This window comes from Syngnathoides biaculeatus, chromosome 20 (assembly GCF_019802595.1).
Source record: "Syngnathoides biaculeatus isolate LvHL_M chromosome 20, ASM1980259v1, whole genome shotgun sequence".
Classification (NCBI taxonomy): domain Eukaryota; kingdom Metazoa; phylum Chordata; class Actinopteri; order Syngnathiformes; family Syngnathidae; genus Syngnathoides; species Syngnathoides biaculeatus.
This window is the reverse complement of record NC_084659.1, coordinates 4,982,073-5,002,834: the sequence shown is the minus strand read 5'-3', so window position 1 is coordinate 5,002,834 and position 20,762 is coordinate 4,982,073. Positions and strand designations below refer to the sequence as shown.

The window sequence follows — 20,762 nt, the reverse complement described above, 5'->3', positions numbered from 1 at the left end:
GTGAGTTCAATATTTTTCAGTGCAGCAAAAAAAAAAAAAAAAAAAAAAGTCACGAAAAGGAATTTGGCGAGTTTCCTGTTTTTCCTTCGTTTTTGTCGTTTTTCTCTCCTCAAGTATTTGTTGGATTTGTCGGATGAGAAGGGAAACTTCTTGGAACAAGCAGAAGAGTCCAGCTGCGATCGATTCAATGTCCTGAGCTGGACCATTGAGAATATTATTCAAAGTCTTGGAATGGAAAAGCGGATTTGTCGAACGCTCAAATGATTTCCCCTGATCGCGTCTCGACTTCCGGAAACACCTTGACGTAGACCCGCCCCGTCCGGATCGGCTTTTCTTCCGGGTTTACCTGAGCGACGAAACGAATCGACAAGACCGAAGAGACGAGCGGAGGACCCGGGAGGACCTGTGAGTACACCGAAACGACTCTTGCTCGCTCCACATTTCGGAACCGACCCAAGTCAATTGCGTGTGATGATCGTGGAACCGACGCGCTTGTTCCGGTTTCCGAGTTTCTTCTCGTTTCATTCGTTGAACTGCGCAAACGCAACACAAAATAACGCGGGGTTTTTGTTTGTTTTTGTTTTTGTTTTTAAATCGGAAACAATGTCCGCAATTTCTTCTGGAGCGTTTTCGCCAATCGACGGTTTACGTGGAGTGAAACTTTTGCGTCTACTTGGATGTGAAATGCAGTAAAACTCAAGAAGCCTTTCAGCAAAAATGAAATCAAAGACAATGTCAGAAATCCGTCTCAGTGCCAACTGCGTGTCGACACATTGTGGTTAAAAAAAAAAAACGTCTGTGGTCGTTGAGTTGAGGGATTTATTTGAATTGAATGTGGCGGCTGATGAATTTTTCTCCAGGTGGCGCTGCAACCCCCAACGAAACGGAAGGAATGGATCCATTTCGTCCACCTGTTTCTAAGCCGCAATTTGTCTCTCGAATACTACTTCCGTTGTATTAATATAAACCGCTGACGGTGCAGCTAACCAATGAGCGAGCATCAACTTTGCCATTTTTCCGTTTTTCCTCTTCAACAAAAAAGCACAGTTGAAATTGACAGGTGCTGAACTGGTTGGATACTTGCTCAACTCGGGTTGCCGCCACTGATGGAATTTTGCTCCCCGCCCATTTATTGGTAGAAGACTCCTCTGTCCATTTGATATTGTGGATTTTGTTATCACGGTATTTTCATCAAGTAGGTGTCAAATATCTCAACGCGGAGCTGCGATTGCAGGCGAGCGCCCGACGACGGCCGGGGTAGGCTGCGGCGCTCCCCCGAGCCTTGTGAGGATAAGCAGCTCAGATAACGGATGGATTTGTGGTCTGGCTTCCAGAATGGCTGAAAGCATGAAAACCGAGCTGGTCAGCGCCATCTACCTGCAGGAGGCAGAACAGTCTGAGCTGCAAGACGTGGAAAAAGGTGACTTGGGCGCTGGATGCAAATGTTGTGACAAAAGTGTGACGTCTGCGGCTTTTTTTTTTTTTTTTTTTTTTTTTTAGAACAAACGTACACGGTGGAGGAAGCGGTGGAGCACATCGGATTCGGGAGGTTCCACGTCTTGCTCTTTGCCATCATGGGAAGCTCCAACGTAAGGGGCCTCTCCTCCTCCTCCTCCACGTCCTCAAAAGCCTTCGGGGTCACTTTTTGGACTGCGTCTACTGCGTAGATTGTGGAGGCCATGGAGATCATGTTGCTGGCGGTGGCGTCTCCCGAGATTCGCTGCGAGTGGCGTCTGGACGACTGGCAGGTGGCCTCGGTGTCGACGGTGAGTTGAAATCATCTCAACGAGCAATCGAGATTCTCTTTTTGGACGGCTCGGCGCCGTCCGATCCCACCGAGCGGACTTCCGACCTTTTGCGTTTTCAGATGGTGTTCTTCGGCTTCATGGTGTGCGGCGTGCTCGGCGGCTACGTGGCAGACAAATACGGCCGCTGGAAGGTGGCGACGTCCCTCGACTCGTTGACCGCAACTTGGCGGTGCGTGTGGAGGACTTGAAAGTTCTTTGGTGTTCTGCGCGGATGTTTTCAGGTGGTTTACGGAGGTTTCGCGTGGAGCGCCTACTTCTCGCTGCTCACCTCCTTGGCGCCGACCTACTCTTGGTTCATCTTCCTGCGCAGCATGGTGGGCTGCGGCGTGGCAGGAGTCTCGCAGGGGTGAGGGGGGACACCCGCGCACGTTTACACTCGCGTCTCCATTCGGGACTCGATGCGGTTTGCCAAACCGGGGGTCGTGAGTTCGTTTCTCACTGGGGCCTGGGCTCCCCGGGAGGGGTTCCGTCCGGCGTCAAAACTGCGCTAAACGAATACGGGCGTTGGCTGGAGACGTCACGCTGTGGCGACCCCTCACGGGACAAGGCCAAAGTGACAGTTTGCACACCGTACAATTGTTTGCCACACTTCAAGAGGGAAGGAAATGCCAGAATGGATGACATTGATGTGAGGCCGCAGGTCGAAACCCGGAATGGATCCGGCCGCAATTCAACACTCTTGATGAACGGACCCGTTGAGTCGTTATTCTACGAACCCAAAATGAATCGGGGTTCTGTTTTTTTTCCCCACATCTGCCTCCCACTTCAGAGGACCCGGGTTCAAGTCTGGACTCAGCTGTGTGGCCTCTGCACGTTCTTTTCTCTGGGGACCCCCGTTTCCTCCCACATCCCCAAAACTTGCTTCGTCTGCCGGAAGTGTGAATCTACTTACTTAGATGTGACCGGTTGAGGTTGTACACCGCATCTCACCCGCAGTCGGGAGAGGCTCCGGCACACATTAGACGGGGGTGGCGTTTATCCGCGTCGAGAAGTCGGAGCCGATACGACGCGGTTGGCCTGTCTCCAAATTGCAAAGGAAAACCGCCTCAGGCCACTCAATTGTCGTCGTGCATCCAGGTTAGCTCGTTGGGTCAAAAGCAGTTGCGGCAATGGCCGCGTGGTCCTGATTGAACAAATGGTGGCAAAATACAGTCGACGACCTGTTTGCGGCTTCGGCGGACGCCACCGCTGCTTGAAAGAGCGGCGAAAGAAATTAGCCCCCGTTGCCCATGGCTGACGCCCACTCGGCCCACTCGGCCAGGACGCACCGAAAAGGTCCCGGGTCCTCGTGGAGGAGACGCTGGACGGAAATGAATACCCGGTACCAAACGTGCATTTATTGTGGAGGCGTGAGCGCGCATTGAGGCGAAACGATGTGGATTGCGCAGGTACGTGCTGAAGACGGAGTTCATCCCAGCCAAGTATCGGGCCGTCCTGCTGCCCTTGGCCGCAGTGAGTCGCACACGGAAGCCTCCGTCCGCCGGCTGACGTCGGCCGCCGGCTGACGTCGCGCTTCCTTGGCGTTTTCAGATCTTCTGGATGTGCGGGTCTATGCTGATCATCGTGCTGGGATTGCTGGTGGTTCCTACGCTGGGCTGGAGGTGGATGATCCGGATCTCCGTGGCCCCGAGTGTCATCCTCCTCTACCTCTTTAAGGTCCAGTGGACGAGTTTGGGTTTGAAAGACAGGAGACGCTGAAACGTTGTTCATTCTTGTTTAGTTCATTCCCGAGTCGGCGCGCTTCAACGTGTCTGCGGGGAACACCGCGGCCGCCGTGGACACGCTCAAGTGGATCGCAGAGATGAACAAGGCGTCTCTGCCGCCCGGACGTCTGGTGGAGACGCCCGTGGTGCGTTTGGGGGTCCCGGCGATGGCCCAATCAATTGACTTGGAATCCTTGAAGTGAAGTCTGCAGACCCGGTTCTTCAACTTTGCGTTTTTGCCGTGATTGGTCTCCATTGAGCATGGTCCAATGTTTGTCTTTGCTATTCAGGCCTCGATCATCTTTGGTATCCCGCACGGTTCTTTCTCGCTTGGAAAACGTGATCCGTCCCCCCCGGTTGCTCTTGTAATGCGTTTTCCACATCCTGCATCCGGGCCCGAAAATAATTTCCCCCAAAGACCCATCGGGCTCGGCACCCTGTCCTGGCGGACTGCCGCGTGTTCCGATCCGGGGCTCACTGAAGGTTCTGAAGGGTCTTTTGCTCTTCATAGAAGGAGAGAGGAAGCTGGAGGGTTCTGCTCAACTCCACCTTCCGGAGGACGTCCTTGCTGCTTTGGTACTCGTGGTAAGGCGGCCCCTTCCGATCAGATCCGGAAAGAGCGTCTCACCAGGCGCCCCGTTTCCTGCCGCGGATCCAGGTTCGTGGCGTCCTTCGCGTATTACGGCTCGGTCCTGAGCAGCTCGGAGCTTCTGGAGAAGAATTTGTTGTGCGTGACCGACGGGGACCGAGCGCATCAGGTCAAACACCGCCTTGAGGGCGGGCAGTGTTACTGCGTCCCCTTCGCATCCAGCGACTACCAGACGCTCCTCATCAGCTGCCTGGGCGAGGTTTCACGTGAGCGGCTGTTGCCACACCAACATCTGTCCCCGACGAATGTCTGTCCGTGTCTCTGTCCTCTGAAAAATGAACCTTCATCAGCCTCCCAGTTGGTGTGTGTTTGTCTTGGGCTCCGTCCCCGTGTCCTCCTCCCAGTAAACGTCCGTCTGTCTTGTCAGTCATCCCAGTCAACATCCTCCTCCTGAACATATTGGGTCGGCGGCAGACTTTGATGGTGTTGCAGGCAGTGTCGGCCTCCTTCTTCCTGATGCTGAATATCTGCACGAGCATGTAAGAACAAAGTCCCGCCGGACTCGCCTCGTGTGGGTCCTCTTCTTGTCAGACCTTCTCGTCCTTTTTGCGGGCCGTCAGGTTCGGATTCACGCTTCTTTTGTTCCTGCTGCGCTCTATGGTCTCCATGAACTTCACGGCGGTTTACATCTACACGGCAGAGGTACGGGCCGGAGTGATCCGAAGCCAAGTCGAGTGGGCTTTTTCGCCCTTGACCCCGCCGCTTGTCTTCCAGGTGTACCCGACCGTATCTCGTTCGCTCGGCATGGGTTTTTGTACGTCGGTGAGCCGCCTTGGCGGAATGATTGCTCCCTTTATTGCACAGGTGTGTGCTGTGAAGCCCCGCCTATTCGGTTGTCACAATTTCACTTGTTATTGGCCTTCCTTCCTTCCTTCCTTCCTTCCTGCCCTCAGCTCGTCACCTATTGGCTCTTTTTGTACTTTGCGTGGTCGAGAGAGTGACGCTTGTCTGCGTGTACTTCAGGTGCTCATGTCACAGTCGGTGATTCTGGCACTGAGTCCGTTCAGCTTTGCGTGTGCGCTGTGCGCCGTGGGGAGCTTCCTGTTGCCCATTGAAACAAAAGGTCGAGCGCTGCTGGTAAGTTCCCCGTTTTGCGCACCATTTTGTCTCGTGCAGAAATGTTTCTTCTCACGGTGTTGTGCTTTTCCAGCAAATAGCCTGATGATTCCCTCTGGCGCGTCTGCCTCACGCCGAAGTTCTCGCTTGGCTTGGACTTTGACCCCCCCACCCCCCACCCCCATTCCAAATACACGCGCCAGCTTGGTTGACCCGGGAATCGACGGCTGCCGCAAATGCCCGTTGGACACCGGCCGGCGACCAATCTGTCGAGATTTGCCGACCAAGATGGACGAATTCTCCTAGTTGCAACCGTTGACATCAAATATTAGTAATGGCTGCATTTGCACGGAATGGTGCGTAAATATCACCGATGCCTCTTTCCTGTACAGCTTTTTCAAATTCAAAGGTACCTTTAATGGGCATGAGCGTGAAGAAGGAGTTTTGAATGTATTTTGTGATTGTGGCGAATGATCTGACCTGTGAACTCTGAACTCTCCATTCCTGCTTTGAAGGCAGCCTCCAAACAAGCAAGTGGTTCCTCTTCAACTCAATCTTTTGAACTAACCCCACAGATCCTTTTTTTTCCGTGCTGACCATCAATTTTGAAATACAGAAGAAAAAAAAAAAAGATAGTAAAGCGATGTTGGAAGTATTTTGGCGTATGCGAGTGAGCCATTGATGTTTTTGCACTTTTTGGGTTGCTCTCCTTTTGAAGTGCATCCATTGACTTCCGTGCGTTTACGGGCCGGTTCGCCACATCCGATTTGGCGGAGCCGCTGCTCTCTTATCGGACCTCGACCTGCTCGAGACGGGCTCGGCGATGCGTCATTTTGTGTGTGGTTGCAACCCTCCCAAAAGGTGACAATGTGCGTTCAACTATTAAATACATTTAACTTTTTATTCTGAAACTTGGTGGGGTTTTTTTTTTTTTTTTTTGTAAAGGAATGAGTGCAGTTTACCCCTGCAGGGCTAATAATGGATTAAAAAAAAAAAAAAAAAAAAAAAAACAAGCTGAAACTCAACTCTGCTGGTTAAGCTGGTTTACTCGGATTACTCCAGTCTGGACGGTGACGTCATCCCGTGCATGTGTGTGCGTGCGCGTGTGTGATTAGAGTGGATTTAAAGATGTCGGCAAACAGCAGAGACGTCAGTTGATTTTCTTTCTATTTGTTGTCTTTGTGCTCCTTTTTACACATTTATTTTTGACCTATCAAGAGCAAAAGTTGATTTGTGATGAAGAGGTTTGAGGACGCACTCGCCGACGCCCTCCTGCACGCCGCTGGCGCCTCCTCACACAAAACAGGAGTCTTCACTTCCTGTCACACATAACCATCATCATCATCATCGTCGTCGTCGTGGTGCTTTTTGGGGGAGCTGGGGCGGGGGGCGTCACCATGGAAACAGAGTCCGACCCAGAAAAAGCCCAGGAGTTGTTTGACGAGTTTGTGTCAGCGTCCACCTGCAGGGCGGCGCTGCGTTCCTTCAGCCAGCTTTGCGAGCATCTGGATCTGGATCCGGATCCGGATCACGCCGGCGGCCAGGCCGAACGACCGCTTTACCGGATCATCAAGCGGCGCCTCAGCTACTGGAAGGCCAACGCTCTGTGGGCCAAACTGGACCGTCGGGCTTCTCGGCAGGAATACCTGCAGAACCGCGCCTGCCGCAACGCCACGGTATGTTCACCGAGACACACACACACACACACTTCTAATCGATTCACGTTCCGTCTGGGTCGGGGGGCCTGTGCCACCTCACACTGTGCCTGGACCCCCCCCATGCGATGACTACACATTACTGTAACAAGATGGCAGCAATTAGCATCTCGTGCTAACTTGAAAATGAGCATTGAGTCACTAAACAGCACAACCTACAATGAGGGTAAAAAAGCACAAAAAAATGGTGAGTAAAACAATGATATGATTTCGATCGAAAAACCAAAACTCGTGACCAACTAGCGCAAAGTCTGTGCCCACTTCTCCCAGTGCACTCGTTAAGATTTTGCGCCCCAGATGGCGCTCACTCCGCCACTCTCCTCCCTTCCAGTTAAATTGGTCGAAAACTGCCCAGAATTGAACGTGGTGTATTTCCAAATCCAAATGTTCAACCAAACTCGATGGTAACCAAAATTCGCATCAAACGACGGGAAGTCATCGCGACTGCCGCTCCAACGCACAAACGGAGGAGCAACGCATCCAAACGAAGACTGCGGCATCTCTTGATTCAGACTTTAAGAAGTTTTGAAGCGACGGGCTCGCCGAACCGCGATGGAGAAGGCTGTACATACTGGCACGAAGGTTTTCGTCTGTGGAGTGGCTTTTCTTGCCTGATGTCATGACTGCGCCGTCTGCTGATTGGTCAGTGCGCCGTGATTGGGGCGGGGCCGTGCGGCCTGCGTGTGGCGGTGGAGTTGAGCTTCCTGGGGGCCCGCGTGGTGGTCCTGGAGAAGCGCGACTCCTTCTCCAGGAACAACGTGCTCCACCTGTGGCCCTTCACCATCCACGACCTGCGCGGACTCGGCGCCAAGAAATTCTACGGAAAGTTCTGCGCCGGCTCCATCGACCACATCAGTGAGCACGCCGCCGCCCCCCGCTTGCCGCGCTCGGCCGTCACTCCTTTTGTCCTCCGTAGGTATTCGGCAGCTTCAGTTGGTTCTGCTCAAGGTGGCGCTACTGGTCGGCGTGGAAGTTCACGTCAACGTGGAGTTCAAGCGTGTGGTGCAGCCGCCTCCTGACCAACAACAACCCAGTGAGACTCTTCTTGGGTTCTTGTCGCTCTCTCTGTAGTCTTTTTCGGATTCTCGTCTTTGCTTTTCCACCCAAGCGAAGTGACCTGGACGTTCTTGGAGCTGCTGCCCTTTTTTTTTTTTTTTTTTTTTGCATCCCTCCTTGACCCGTTGACCTTTCCTGACCAAGGTCAAGAAAGGCTTCGGAGACGGGCCACCTACTTGTCTCCGGGTGCTTTCCCTCCACCGGCCCATCTTGTCTACTGCCGCCGTCCCGTCTGTCTACTTGTCTGTGTCTCTCTCTCTCTCTCTCTCTCTCTCCTCTCTCTCTCTCTCTCTCTCTCTCTCTCTCTCTCTCTCTCTCTCCCCCCCCATCTTTCAGGTACCGTCCTACGGATGCAACTCTTGCCTTTGCTTGTCTTCCGGTCTTTTCCCCGTTTGTAGGACATTATCTAGCCAGCTGTCCGTCTGTCTGTCCAGAGGCGGGGTGGACGATAGAGGCGTGGCCAAAGTCTCACGTGGCCAATCGGCTGCAGTACGACGTCATTGTGGGAGCAGATGGTCACAGGAACACCTTGCCCGGTACGTCGAAACTGAGCACAATTCATTGACCGAGTGTCCGTTTTCAGGTGTAAGGGACTGATTTGTTCCCCTGCAGGTTTTCGGCGGAAAGAGTTCCGCGGCAAGCTGGCTATCGCCATCACGGCAAATTTTAAAAACCTAAACACTCGCGCCGAAGCCAAAGTGGAGGAGATCAGTGGCGTGGCGTCCATCTTCAACCAGAAGTTCTTCCAGGACCTCCGACAGGAAACCGGTAGACTTCCCAGACGCGTGACGTTGGCTTCGAAATAGAGAGGGGGCGAGAACGAGTCCGAGGCTGATCCGTCTGACCCCGATTATCAAGGAAGCTCGCGTTCGTTGTTTTGTCCCGCGTCCCAAATCTGCGGGAATTGGGACGATGGCTCAAGGATAATTCTCCTTGTATCTCCTCCATGTCACATCGTGTATGGCAGGCGCCGGATCTTTTGCTGCTGAAATCACTCGACACGCAAACATCTTTGGGCTTTTCAGAGAATGTTGTCATCTGCGACAGAGCCCTCACGTGAAGATACAAGTTTGGCATTTGAAGTTTTTCCTGGTCCACAAAGGTTGCGTTCTGCCGTCGACGTCGGTCTCCAGTCTCCAGATTTCGTGAAAACAAAGCCCGTCTTTTTTTTTTTTTTTTTTTTGCGGTCCTCGCCCCCGAGCGGAACGGAGGCGGAAGTGGCAAATCCATTGTGCCGTCCTGGGAAGACCCAATCATACAAAACCTGAAATCGTGTTTTGAGAAACGGCCGCTTTCTTGTTCCTCAGTCGGATGCTTTTTATCATCCTTTACGTTCCCTTTTTCACATCAAACTTTCTCTGGGTCGGTTTATTTGTCGGCCACAGTTGGACTTCGGGACCTGGTTATCGGGAGACAGTCAAAAGTGGCACATCTCAGTGCTCAGCTGAGTCTTGTAGGATAAGACCTAAATTTGCGGGCCAAAATTCCCCCCGATTGGCGAAATCCACCCGTTGCTCGTGGGCGCCGCCGTCCCGAGTGACCTTTTTTCAGTTTGGCCCATCCATGATCGCAAACCGCTTGGCTGTTGTTGTTCAGTTCATTTTATCGCTGAGCTCGTGGAGCGAGTTGGAGGGACTTCACTTTTTAATGTCAGTTTTTTTGAAGCAAATGAGAAGTCATCCAGGCCAGCGATGGGACGAAAGCACGCTTGAGCTCGTCTTGCGAGAGTCCAACAAGTATCGCCGGTGACTAGTTGATGCATTTGCTCACCTTGACCTGACCTCTGGCCGACTCGTGCGCGCGCGCGCGCGCGGGGGGGGCGCCTCCGTCCTTTGTGCGCTGTCGTCGTCGTCGTCGTTTGACTTCCGGGACGAGGGCAGAAATGCCGACGATGTGATCTTAGCCGCGGTTGTGATGATGGTCTCGGTTACAATGATTAACTTGGCCTCCCTCGTGTGCCATCTGAAGCCTTCCTGTGCGTGAATGTTCCAGGCGTCGACCTGGAGAACGTGGTGTACTACAAAGACGACACCCACTACTTTGTGATGACTGCCAAGAAGCGCAGCCTGTTGGACAAGCGAGTCATTTTACAGGTAAACTTGCCCGTTGTCGTCCGTAGCTAGCTTGGTCCCGCTTCGAGTCCGACCGACCTGAGACTCTTATCCTCACGAGGGAGCACCGCAGCATATCCCGGCTATCTTTGCGCAGGAGGCGGGGCACGCCCTCAGCCGGTTGCCAGCCAATCTCAGGTCGTCGGAAACCGGTCCCGCTCAAACCTTTCGAGTCCCGAGAACGAGATTTTCCAAAGACCCTCTCAGAATTGTTCATGCCAGTTGAAAGGACCTACCGGGCCGCTTGGTCTGAAGTGCGTCTCCTTGCCGCGGGTGTACTTGCGACCATCTCTGAACTGCTCACTCGCCAATTGCTAACATTCACTTCCTCATGCAGGATTTTAGAATGCCCCGAGCGTAGAAAAAAAAGCGGGACGATAATGCAGAGTCTTCACAAGGCCAAATGTGCAAGGACCTATTTGGTACAAAAGAACTGGGCCCAAATCATTCGAGAAGGAAATTCGCCGTCGATCCATCATCGCCAGCAAACGTGAAGCCCTCCCACCAAAGTTGGGGGCCATCCGCGTCCCCCTCAAAAAGCTCCAAGTGAGGAAGTCCCGCAAAAATACTGCCAACATTTTCACACTCGATTTCGGTTTGACTCGAAACGCGTCACCACGGACATTTCCGGAGACATTTGGACGTACCGGTCCTTCTACGACGCGCGACCCGTTAAAGAAATGATATTGGCGTCATTTATTGCAACCTATTCAGCAAAGACTCTCAAGTACCAGATTCTCCGCCACGCCGGACGGACGTTTGGTCTCTTGCAGGACTTTGCGGACACGGAGCTGCTTCTGTCTCGGGCTAACGTGGACCAGAAGGCGTTACGGGCCTTCGCCCGCACGGCCGCCGACTTTTGCACAAACGGGCAGCTTCCTTCCCTGGACTTTGCCGTCAACCACTACGGCCAACCGGACGTGGCCATGTTTGACTTCACGTGCATGTACGCGTCGGAGAACGCCGCCATGGTCTGGAGGCGCCACGGGCACCAGCTGCTTGTTACGCTGGTGGGGGACAGCTTGTTGGAGGTCAGACCCGTTCACCCGCAAGGCTCGACATCAGCCCGTCCGCGTCGCTAGTTGCAATCCAAAGTTTCCATTTTGTGGCTCTGATGAAATGCAGAACCGCAAATGGCACATTTGTCAGTCTGAACGGCGGAGGCGTTCCCTGCGGGTTTTGCCGAAAATCGATTGGACACCCGCCGACTTGCGCGTGTAAAGCTCGTCGGCGACAAGAAACGAGTCTCCTCGGCCTTCCCGGCGACTTTTGAGCAGAGCTGCCCGAATTGCGGACTTTGTACGCGTTTCACGTAGAAGTGCGGGCCTCGAAATGAGCCTACAGTCGTGGGACAATAGCCGGAGTAAAAGCTGCCGTTACGGTCAACTTTGTCGTTACATAGTCGTGTGTGTGCGTGTGTGTGTGTGTGTGTGTGTGTATATATATATATATATATATATATATGTATAGGTATTATGTGTGTGTGTGTGTGTGTGTATAAGTATAGCAAAGTCGTTTGGAATTGATCGAATAAATGTGAAATATGAAGGCGGGTCCTCAGATCGAGTCGCTGAATGTCAAAACTGTCCTTGTGGGCCTGGTCCTGGCCGTCTGCAGCCTTTCTGGCCGATGGGAACGGGCGTCGCTCGCGGCTTCCTGGCCGCGCTCGACGCGGCTTGGATGATTCGTCGATGGTGCCGAGGGGATTTAGTTCTGGACCTCCTCGCTGAGAGGTGAGAGGAAACGAAATGACCCGGACGAAAGGGACCCTTCGCAGGCCGTCCGTCCGCCCGCCTTCCTCGGTGTGAGTGTCCGTTGGTCTGTTTGTCGTCCAGAGAGAGCGTCTACCGTTTGTTGGCTCAGACCACGCCGGAGAACATGCAGAAGAACTTTGCGGTGTACTCTTTGGACCCGTCCAGTCGCTACGTCAACGTCTGTCTGAGCGTCACACCCGAGCAGGTCCTTGAAAATAAACAAAGGAAGGAAACGATCACGGGGAAAGATTGTTTCAGCTGCTTCCTGTCCAGGTCCGACACTTGGTGGTCGACGTGGGGGAGGAGGCGGGGCGAGACCCAGAGACGCTTGGCGTCGTGGAAGCGTCGCCGTGGACGCCAGGTGAGATGCCCTCGTTTCCTTCCGTCGCCTCGAAGCGGCTGGCTTGAAGCGGCGTGTCGTGTCGCCCGAGCAGATTCGCTGTCCGAGTCCAATCAGCTTCTGCGGTGGTGTCGGGAGCAGACCCGAGGTTACCGCGGCGTTGCCGTGAGCGACCTGACGACGTCGTGGAGGAGCGGCGTGGCTCTGTGTGCCCTTGTTCACCGCTACAGACCCGAACTCATGTAAAAAAACCAAACCAAACCGCAAAACCCCAAACACGCCTTCTTGGCCCTCGGCAGTGGTCTCGGTTGAGTTGGCGGGTGAGCTGGAATTGTTTTGTTCAGCCAGCCGACACGTTTGGATGGCAATGCTGAGGCGGATGTTTAAACTCTGGGCTCCAAACCTGAAATCCAAACTTTTCTTTTTGTGAATGCTAACGCTAACAACACAAAAAGAGAGAGAAATGACACGGATGGGCTAACGGTAAATAACATGGATGTTCGGGTCGTTCCGACCGCTCCCCAAACGGAGCAACGCATCCAAACTGCAATACTCGCTAGCGTCTCCTTTTTCGTTCGGCAATGTGGCCCGTGACCTACTGCGGTTTAGCGGAGGTCGTCCTCTGCTTCAGCAGAATCGGAATCTGCTTTAATGGCCAAGTACGAAACCACACACAAGGAATTTTTCTCCCCGGTAGGGCGATTGGGCTGCTTTTCTCCCGACGTGTCGACGTCGTCGTGTTGTTTGCGTGTCCGCAGAGACTTTGACTCGCTCGACCCGGCGTCGGAGGAAGAAAACCTCCGACTGGCCTTTGACCTGTGCGAGCGGGAATTTGGGATTCCTCCTCTCATGACGGCGGAAGAGATGACGTCGGCGGCGGAACCGGACCCGCTGTCCATGGTCATGTACCTCAGCCAGTTCTACCAGCTGCTCCGAGATGCTCCGCCCTGGACGGGTCAGACATTTAGAAAATTCCAAAAAGTTATTCATCGTGGCGCTTCTTGTTCAAAGAATGAACTTGGGGAATTAAACCATCGGGGGGGGGGGGGGGGGGGGGGATGGGGCGACCTGCATCTCCCCCCCCCCCCCCAACCCTGACCCCAGATTAGATGAATTCCTTGAAAATTCTTCTTTGCAAAGTCCACCTTCCTAAGAAGGCCTCCTGGTATTACTTCCCAGTACCGCAGTGGTCCAGTGTGCCACCTTCAGGGTCACTGTCCCACAGTTCAGAGGTCAGAGCGGCCCTGGTGACCCCGGCCTCCCTCCTCAGCAGACTTGGACTCGACCTGTCACGTCATCAACGCTCCAAGGTATTTGGATTTGTTTTTTCTCGTTTGTTCTGCGTCCGCCGGCGACGCCTTCAAGTCTCAAGTCCGTTTGGTCCGCAGGAGCCCACAGGCAGTCCGGACAAGAAGCAGAAGCGAGACGAGCGGCAGGTGACCACGGCGCATCGATTGATTTGCGATGACGGTGTCGCAAACGAGACTTCCTTTTTTGCCAATCAGACTGGCGACGGCCTCGCGGCTCGGGCTCGGGCTCTGGCTCGGGCTCGGGCTCCCGGGTCCCGAGTGCATTTGATTGCTGACCTGCTGCAGATCAAGTTGGGCCACAACGCTTCTTCTTCTTCTTCTTCTTCTTCTTCGTCTTCTGCCGCCGCCGCCGAGCTCTCACTGGTACGTCGGCGCTTGTGACGTCAGAGCGAGCGCAATGCGGCTGAATATTTTCTCCAAACAGGAAGTGGACTCCCAGCTGGTTGCCGAGCGCGACGAGACGGTAGGAGCGCGACGCCGATCTCCTTGTTTGTTGATTTTTTTTTTTTTTTTTTCAGCCAGACTCGTGCTTGTGTGTGCGCGCGTCCAGACCGCGTCTGTCAGCGACGTGTGCTTCTTCTGCAACGAGAAAGTTTACGTGATGGAGCGTCTGAGCGCCGAAGGGCTTTTCTTCCATCGGAGCTGCTTTGTGTGCCACGCGTGTCGCGGCACGCTCAGAATCGCCGCGTACCGCTTCCACGCCGCCAGCGGTGAGTGCGCGTGTGCGCCTGTCCCGTGTAAAGGTCAAAGGTGAGGTTGCCGGCCTTTCTGAGCAAATTGATTGACTTTCATTGTGTGGGCGCACTCCACCACGTTGACATTTGACCCTCCGCTGACCCCGGGACCCGGGCCGGTTCCGCCCTACGTAAGCCGAACATCATCCGGGACCACTAAAAAGAACCCAACGGACTTTGCATCCGTTGGAATTACGGAGACAGGATCGTCCCGTTGAGACAAAAACAACAACAGTAGGCCGCAAAAATAAAATGAAACATGTATTCATGGATCCCAAAAATGCTTTGACACCTCCCAAACTAAACCGAACGTCAAGTCAGTACTTGATGATGTCACGAAACAAAAACCTGCACCGCGGCCACATCAATTTCAACAAAGCAAAGAGTCCAAATGGACGTCAGGCGGGATTGGCCCCAGGACACCCGTCCCCAAAGGAGGACGCGCCCTCTGGTTTCTCCAGTCTTGCAGTTTCTTTTTTTTTTTTCACACCTGGAGGGGGGGCTCCGCTCTTGAATGTGAATGGCGCTCCTCCGTCGTTTGGTGAAGCATGACCTTTTCTTTTCTTTGTCTTCTTTTCTCAGGAAAGTTTTCGTGCGCACAGAGCTGCGGCTCGTCCGCTCCTCGCAGTCCCTCGGCGCTCGGTAACAATCGCGCGCCGTCGCGTCAGCAGCGGACATCTTGCGTAAGTGCATACCAGTTGTTCTCCTTCACTGTGCGCTGCTGCGGCGTTTTTGTTCCCTCGCTTGTCCTGGGAAGAAAGTAAAATTCCTGTCCTGTATTTCATTTCTTTACCCAAATACCACAAACAAGAGTGAAGCTTTAACGACGGTTGTCATCTTAAATCCCGCAAAGTTTGTGGCAAGGCGTTGAGCAAAGAAGTATTCCATCCGTCTCGGGAATAATGACGACACCGTCGTCTGGTCTCCGCAGACGTCGCTGTCGTCTGGGGTCTCGTACGTCTCCGTGGCAACAGAGTCTCGCCGTTTATCAGGTGAGTGGACTCGAGCGAGCACACTTTGACAAACTCCTTCCAATACGCGTTGTGTGTAGTTTTTTCCGTGATGTCAGTGACCCGCGAGCGAGTCGAATTGGAGAACGACAAAGGGGAGGCGGCGGAGATCCCCGAGGAGATCCTGACGGGTTTCAACCTGAGCGCCGAAAAGGACGTCCTGACTCGCAGGTGACCGAGCGCTTGCCCGACCCTGAGAAAATATCGAGCCGCATTCGGGCTCCGGAACAAGTTTTGTACTCTTCAAATTTTGAATGGCCAGCCAACGAAGTCACTCATGCTTAAAAAAAAAAAAAAAAAAAAAACGCCGCGCCACGCTCTTGTCCATTTCAAACGTGTCTGTGTGCCATCCAAATGTGGGCTGGCGGGCTTGGTTGGAAAGAGCCACGTTGTGCTTTTCCTTCTCTGGTTTTTAGGGTTGGATAAATGTGAGAAAAGGCAATGCAGAAGATCGCCGTTATTCGCGGAGGAAAGAGATGGTGAAAAGCCAAAAACTGTGGAGAATGAAGGCCCATCTCATCAAAATCTATTTTGAACTCCCCCAAATTCTTCTCGAAGCGCTGATAAACCGGCCGAAAATGTGTCCAAGCAATTGGATCGAGTCTGCCTAAAGGTGAATTCACAAATGCCGAATGGAGGGGGGCGGGGGTCGACTTTTACGCTGGCCCGCTTGCTCGCTTGGCGTCGAATAAGCGCTTGCAAAATCTGCGAGATCAGGCAATTATTTATTTATTTATTTTTTTTTTTGGCCCGATTGTCTGTTCCAGTCTAGTTTGAGCGCAACGTACCGCAGGTCGAGGAAAATTAAGTAAAAGGATTGTTGGGAATGAACTAATAATTGCACATTCCACTGCAGTACTCAGACTGTGTTCACTTCTGAGCGTGAGGCGGGGACGCCGACTTCGGCCCGTCTGGCATCCGAAGCGGCCCGGAAGGAGGCGCTGGTGGGCCGCGGGGGCGAGGAGGAGGAGAACGAGGAAGACGAAGAGGAGACGTGCAGCGAGGAAGACTTCGGCGACGGTCAGTGCGTGTGCTTCCACCGCAGCGCCGACGTCTTCGATCAATAAGGGCGCCGATTCCGACGGTTCGATCCGGTGCGGCCCGCAGACACGGGCGACGTCACGCCGCCGCTCGGCGAGCCTCTGCCCTTCCCAAACACGCCGTCCACCGCCTCCTTTGTCACCAAGGCTGACTCCGCCTCCTCCATCTGTTCCACCTCCCCTTTGGAAAGGGGGGCTCCGTCCGCCGAGCCGCCTGTTGTCACGGAAACCCCGACGGCGGAAGGGGCCGGACCGGCTTCGGAAGACAACCGCTCTCCGGAGAAGGGGGCGGGGACCTGTGGCCCACATCTCAAAGCCCCACCCTCCTGTCAATCACACCGGGGAGGAGGGCCCAAGGCTCTGTGGAAGGCCGTGTTCTCCAGGAACAAGAGAAAAGGTACGACGCGACCGTGTCGCCGGTATGCGCCGGTGGCGACTTCGTAGCTACGGCGGGTCTAGTTGATGACGTCGCCGCTATGACGATTGTTTAAGCTGTAGCGGCCCTCCTCGTCATAGCGACGACGTCATAGATCTGCCGTCACCTCCGCAGTCGACGTTCATGTCAATGACTGTGCTTGAAGTCGGTCTTCGTTTCTCCGAGCAGACCAGGCCGGCGACGTCCCCGTGCCGCAGGCCGGCGACGCGGGGCGCGGATGCTCGTTGGCGTCCAAAAACAACGTAAGAGTGGTCACAAGAAAACCAAAAAACGCTCCGACGGGAAATGACGCGATGCGTGCTGTTGCCGTTTGTAGTTGCCTTTGGAGACGCTCCGGATCGCCGCCCGCTCGGAAGGCCTTGCGGTCAACGAGCGGGACGGCCCGGCGCAGGTAAGCTCCGCTCGAGTCTCGGCCGTCGCCGGCGACTCGAACCGACCTCGTCTTCCGTCCGTCTCAGATGCGGTCGCCCGTGTACGTTCCTCACGCGCTGGCCTTCAAGCGGGCGAGGCCCACCAAGGTAGCGCCGAGCGTGTGCCGTTTGGAGCGCCGTCACCGCAGCTCACGAAATCTCCTCCGCAGTTCTTGCGGGAACGCTTCCCGAGAACGAGTCCTCCTCGGCACTCCGACGGCCGCTCGTCCTGCTCCACCGAGGTGGTGGGGGTCCTGGTTCGGCCCGAGGAGCCCTCCGGTCTCAGCGTGGCGGAGACCCTGTTCCGCACGGAGAGCCACTTCCGGACCGGGTGGCGGGGTGAGCGTCTGGACCCCGGGAATGGCCGCCAGCTTCGGAAGAGCGCACGGAGACGAGCGAAGCGGCGAGAACTGAAGAGGCTGCACGAAGCTCAGGTGAGCGCACCGGTCCGGACTCGCTCGAGGATGCCGCTTTGGAGCACTGTCACAATCTGTGTGTGGATTATAATACCCAGATTTCAAAATAAACCCACCCTTCCCCCCCAATACTTCAAGAAGTGGGCCTAACCGCCAGTAAGCATTTTCTAAGAATAATGGAGGTTGCCCGAACCCTGAAAGTTCTTTTTGTGCGGCAGCTGATCCAGAGAGAGCTGCAGCTGCTGGAGGAGGAGCAGCGACGTCTGGAGGCCACGGGGGTCGCGCTGGAGCGAAGTCTCCGAGGAGAAGAAGAAAAAGGGGGAGGAGACGGAGCCGGAGACGGAGGAGGTAAATTGTCGGCGGCACTCACAAAGTCCAGATTCCGACTGACCGTCTTTGCCCCACCCGAACCCTTCCGTAGACTCGTCCAAATTCATTGGACTAAGACTAATTTTCCTTCACGAGATTCTTTGTTCGACCTGCAGCACGCACGTCTCATAATGTTTTCGCACGTCTCATAATGTTTTTTCTTCTCCGCTTGAATAAATTTGGGAAGCCTGCCTTGAAGGTGCACAAACCCGTCCGTGTCCCGACGCCTTTCTCCCTTCTCTCCGGACCGGAAACCCAAAGAACAAATCCTCGAAGGGAAGGGAGCAGGCGTTCGGACGCGACCCAGACCAAACTGGAACGTTAAATAATGGCCGACCGGGGGAGCCACCGCATTTTGCCCTCAAAGTCTCGTTTCCCCCCCCCCCCCCCCCCAAAGAATCTGCATTTTGGAACCTGGAACAGAGTCCAGTGAGCGAGTGCCAAGTGGCTCGATTTTGCCACACCAACTCGAGACTTGCTTGAAACGGGAACGTTCATTGACAATGTAGGCTACGACGACTGTCACCGGCAAAATGCGGCAGCTACTTTGTGGATTTCACGTATCGCGGAGCGCACGCATCCAAACTGACTCGCTCGAGCGAGAGAGCCGATTGGCCCACCGCGAAAGAGATCACGTGACCACTCTCTGCCCTGCTGATTTTGTAGGAGTGGCCGCTCGCGACAAAACCGGCCTCATGCAGCTTTGGTTCCAGTTGGCCCAGCGGAAGAACCTTCTGGTTCGGTACGAGTCGGAGCTCGCGATATTGTACGTGAGCCTCCGCCCCGGCCGATACGTCCGCTGTACCGGCGGGTTTTTGACCTGTGACCTTTTGTGGCTTCAGTGCACGAGAACTGCAGCTGGAGGACAGGCAGAGTCGACTCCAGCAGGATTTGAGAGACCGGATGACGCTGGACGGTAAGCGACGGACGGGGATCAAATTCTTGCGGCCTGGACTTAAGTGCACTTTTCGGATAGCCGGACGTAGTTTTTCTGCTGCCGAGTCAGTTATCTTGTGCTTCCCACACCTGACCTGATGAAAATAGGCCGATTCCGTTTGGTCCGGCCTGTCGCCGGGAGATATCGGTGTCTTGCGAGGCCGAGGCCGACAATTTTGTGGAACTCAGACACGTTTGTTGGAGTGGTCCTGTTTTGATGCTTGTTTGGTCTTCGCGTAGTCCTCCTTTGGTCCCCGTGTTGCCATTGTGCCGTACTCGTGTGCTTCTTTTGAGGCGCACGTATGGTCCTCGTGCAGTCCACGTGTGGTCTTCCTTTGCTGCTCCTGCGGTCCTTGTTTCGGCACTCGTTTGATCCCCGTGCTGTCATAGCCTGGTCCTTGTGCAGTTCTGTTGAGGTGCATGAGTGGGTCTCATGCAGTTCACGTGTGGACCTCGTGCAGTCCACGTGTCATCCTCGTGTGGTCCTTGTGTTGTCCTCATCGGGTACTCCTTTGGTCCCCATGTGGTCTCCCACCTTGTTCCTGTTTGGTCCTCATGTGGTCTGTGTGCTCGGCGCGCTGCGGTCCCCAGGTTCTCGCGCCTGATCTTCTTGTATTTTGTGAATCACGTGTGGTCTGTGTTGTTGTTGTCAGCATGTGGTCTACATATGGTCTTCATGTGGTATGTGTGTGGTCCTCAGTTGATCCCCATGCGGTCTCTGTGTTGTTCTCGTTCGGTCCCCATGTGATTCCCAGCGTGGTCTTCCCGTGGTCCTTGTGTGGGACGTGTGGTCCTCCTCTGGTCCTTTTGTTGTCCTCGTTTGGGCCTCTTGTTGTTCTCGTGTGCTCATCCAGCGGTCCTTGTGGCAGACCGGCTGAAGGACGACGAGGAGCTCGCCAAGGAACGCTCCATCCTGGAGGAGATGCTGCAAGTGGTCGACCGAAGAAGGGCTCTGGTGCCTCTGCTGGAAGAGCTGCGACGGCAGGACCGCCAGGAAGACCAAAAGTTCAAAGCCTCAATGGACTGGACCTGAGCCAGGCACTGAGGACCTCTGAAGATCTGGTCTGCAATCAATGTGTCTGTCTACTGACCTGAAGGCGGGCGGGGCCGCCGTGTTCATCCATCCGAAGCTTCGTCCCTGTTTTCTGTCACGCCGATCGTGATTTGCTCCATCCGGGACTGGTCGTCGGTCAACCGCGAGGGGCAGACAAGCATCTGCCAGCGTGTCGACAGCACACATGGACAATTTCCAGTCTTTAAACAAGCGAACCCACTCGAGCTTCCAAACGGAGTCCGCAACCGCACCTCAGAACTGCGAGACGGACATGAGGACCACCTCCTTCGGAAACTGGTCTCTGGTTACTAGCGCAGTGATCACAAGTGAGGCCAAACAATCGCGAATCAATCTCTGTTCCGATCATTGACTGGCGACCCGTCCCCCGGATGAGAAAGTCGCGCTTGAGAAAACAGATGAATGGACGTTGTGATCACGTGTCAACTGGAATTGCTCTCCAGGTTGAAGTTTTTTCTTTTTGGTGGTTCAGTTTTCAACCCATCCTTTGACTTTGTGTACCTTGACAACTTCCGGCTTGTGGTTCCAAATTGGGTTGAATTTTGAAAGTGGAAAAAATACACAAAAAGACAGTGTGGCATCATTTTGAGACAGGGTTAGCATCCTGACGCTGTCCCCAATGGAAAGTTCAGTGTGCAATCCTCCATTTTTCAGTTCCAAACGGTTAAAAATTGGGCCTTGAAATGTAATCTGGGATGAATTGTTGCAGACACGGAGACGACAAACCGAAGCACAATTTTCTGTCGTTTGTTTTGCAAAATAATGATGAAATGTCACCACAGCCCAGACCACACTGAACCGATGTCGTCACCCCGAGCCACGCGCCCCAAAAAGCGC

General features: G+C 54.3%; 3 protein-coding genes across 8 annotated transcripts; all 3 read left to right on the top strand.

Moving 5' to 3' along the window:
* Positions 1 to 114: 114 nt before the first annotated feature.
* Positions 115 to 6,128, top strand: svopl (SVOP-like). Of its 5 annotated transcripts, XM_061806327.1 has the most exons (17): positions 123 to 405; positions 1,200 to 1,257; positions 1,335 to 1,420; positions 1,501 to 1,589; positions 1,668 to 1,766; positions 1,868 to 1,939; positions 2,030 to 2,154; positions 3,197 to 3,260; positions 3,339 to 3,464; positions 3,529 to 3,657; positions 4,023 to 4,096; positions 4,170 to 4,366; positions 4,528 to 4,639; positions 4,721 to 4,802; positions 4,875 to 4,964; positions 5,124 to 5,237; positions 5,311 to 6,128. In XM_061806327.1, the coding sequence occupies exons 3-17, from the start codon at positions 1,336 to 1,338 to the stop codon at positions 5,320 to 5,322; spliced, it is 1,470 nt and encodes a 489-aa protein (XP_061662311.1). In that variant the 5' UTR covers positions 123 to 405; positions 1,200 to 1,257; position 1,335; the 3' UTR covers positions 5,323 to 6,128. The 5 variants fall into 5 exon arrangements, 4 of the variants coding, with proteins under 4 accessions (XP_061662312.1, XP_061662311.1, XP_061662310.1 ...); XM_061806328.1 differs by lacking the exon at positions 1,200 to 1,257 and having other exon boundaries at positions 122 to 405; positions 4,026 to 4,096; XM_061806326.1 differs by lacking the exon at positions 1,200 to 1,257.
* A 417-nt stretch (positions 6,129 to 6,545) lies between these two features.
* Positions 6,546 to 16,781, top strand: LOC133493219 (protein-methionine sulfoxide oxidase mical3a-like). Of its 2 annotated transcripts, XM_061806300.1 has the most exons (22): positions 6,546 to 6,892; positions 7,579 to 7,786; positions 7,848 to 7,964; positions 8,422 to 8,523; positions 8,600 to 8,755; positions 9,980 to 10,080; positions 10,872 to 11,129; positions 11,716 to 11,831; positions 11,934 to 12,057; positions 12,126 to 12,213; positions 12,287 to 12,434; positions 12,951 to 13,147; positions 13,372 to 13,502; positions 13,581 to 13,628; positions 13,698 to 13,865; positions 13,927 to 13,965; positions 14,053 to 14,212; positions 14,819 to 14,919; positions 15,168 to 15,228; positions 15,288 to 15,417; positions 16,103 to 16,266; positions 16,354 to 16,781. In XM_061806300.1, the coding sequence occupies exons 1-22, from the start codon at positions 6,614 to 6,616 to the stop codon at positions 16,728 to 16,730; spliced, it is 3,273 nt and encodes a 1,090-aa protein (XP_061662284.1). In that variant the 5' UTR covers positions 6,546 to 6,613; the 3' UTR covers positions 16,731 to 16,781. The 2 variants fall into 2 exon arrangements, with proteins under 2 accessions (XP_061662284.1, XP_061662283.1); XM_061806299.1 differs by having other exon boundaries at positions 13,581 to 13,865.
* On the top strand, positions 16,749 to 20,681 carry wu:fb05h10 (F-actin-monooxygenase MICAL3). The gene is made up of 8 exons (XM_061807953.1): positions 16,749 to 16,753; positions 16,868 to 16,964; positions 17,039 to 17,113; positions 17,181 to 17,240; positions 17,303 to 17,566; positions 17,767 to 17,896; positions 18,584 to 18,683; positions 18,760 to 20,681. Exons 1-8 carry the CDS (start codon positions 16,749 to 16,751, stop codon positions 18,950 to 18,952), a joined length of 924 nt encoding a protein of 307 aa, XP_061663937.1. The 3' UTR covers positions 18,953 to 20,681.
* Positions 20,682 to 20,762: the final 81 nt, after the last annotated feature.

Excerpts from the sequence above, each read along its gene's own strand:
- wu:fb05h10 (XM_061807953.1), top strand. Across the intron at positions 17,114-17,180 it reads AGCGGGACGGCCCGGCGCAG|ATGCGGTCGCCCGTGTACGT; the intron begins GTAAGCTCCGCT and ends CGTCCGTCTCAG. Across the intron at positions 17,241-17,302 it reads AGCGGGCGAGGCCCACCAAG|TTCTTGCGGGAACGCTTCCC; the intron begins GTAGCGCCGAGC and ends TCTCCTCCGCAG.
- LOC133493219 (XM_061806299.1), top strand. The coding sequence starts at position 6,614 with ATGGAAACAGAGTCCGACCCAGAAAAAGCCCAGGAGTTGTTTGACGAG. Across the intron at positions 7,965-8,421 it reads TCCTGACCAACAACAACCCA|AGGCGGGGTGGACGATAGAG; the intron begins GTGAGACTCTTC and ends CTGTCTGTCCAG. Across the intron at positions 15,229-15,287 it reads AGAGTCTCGCCGTTTATCAG|TTTTTTCCGTGATGTCAGTG; the intron begins GTGAGTGGACTC and ends CGTTGTGTGTAG.
- svopl (XM_061806326.1), top strand. The coding sequence starts at position 1,336 with ATGGCTGAAAGCATGAAAACCGAGCTGGTCAGCGCCATCTACCTGCAG. Across the intron at positions 3,658-4,022 it reads GTCTGGTGGAGACGCCCGTG|AAGGAGAGAGGAAGCTGGAG; the intron begins GTGCGTTTGGGG and ends TGCTCTTCATAG. Across the intron at positions 4,965-5,123 it reads TTGCTCCCTTTATTGCACAG|GTGCTCATGTCACAGTCGGT; the intron begins GTGTGTGCTGTG and ends CGTGTACTTCAG.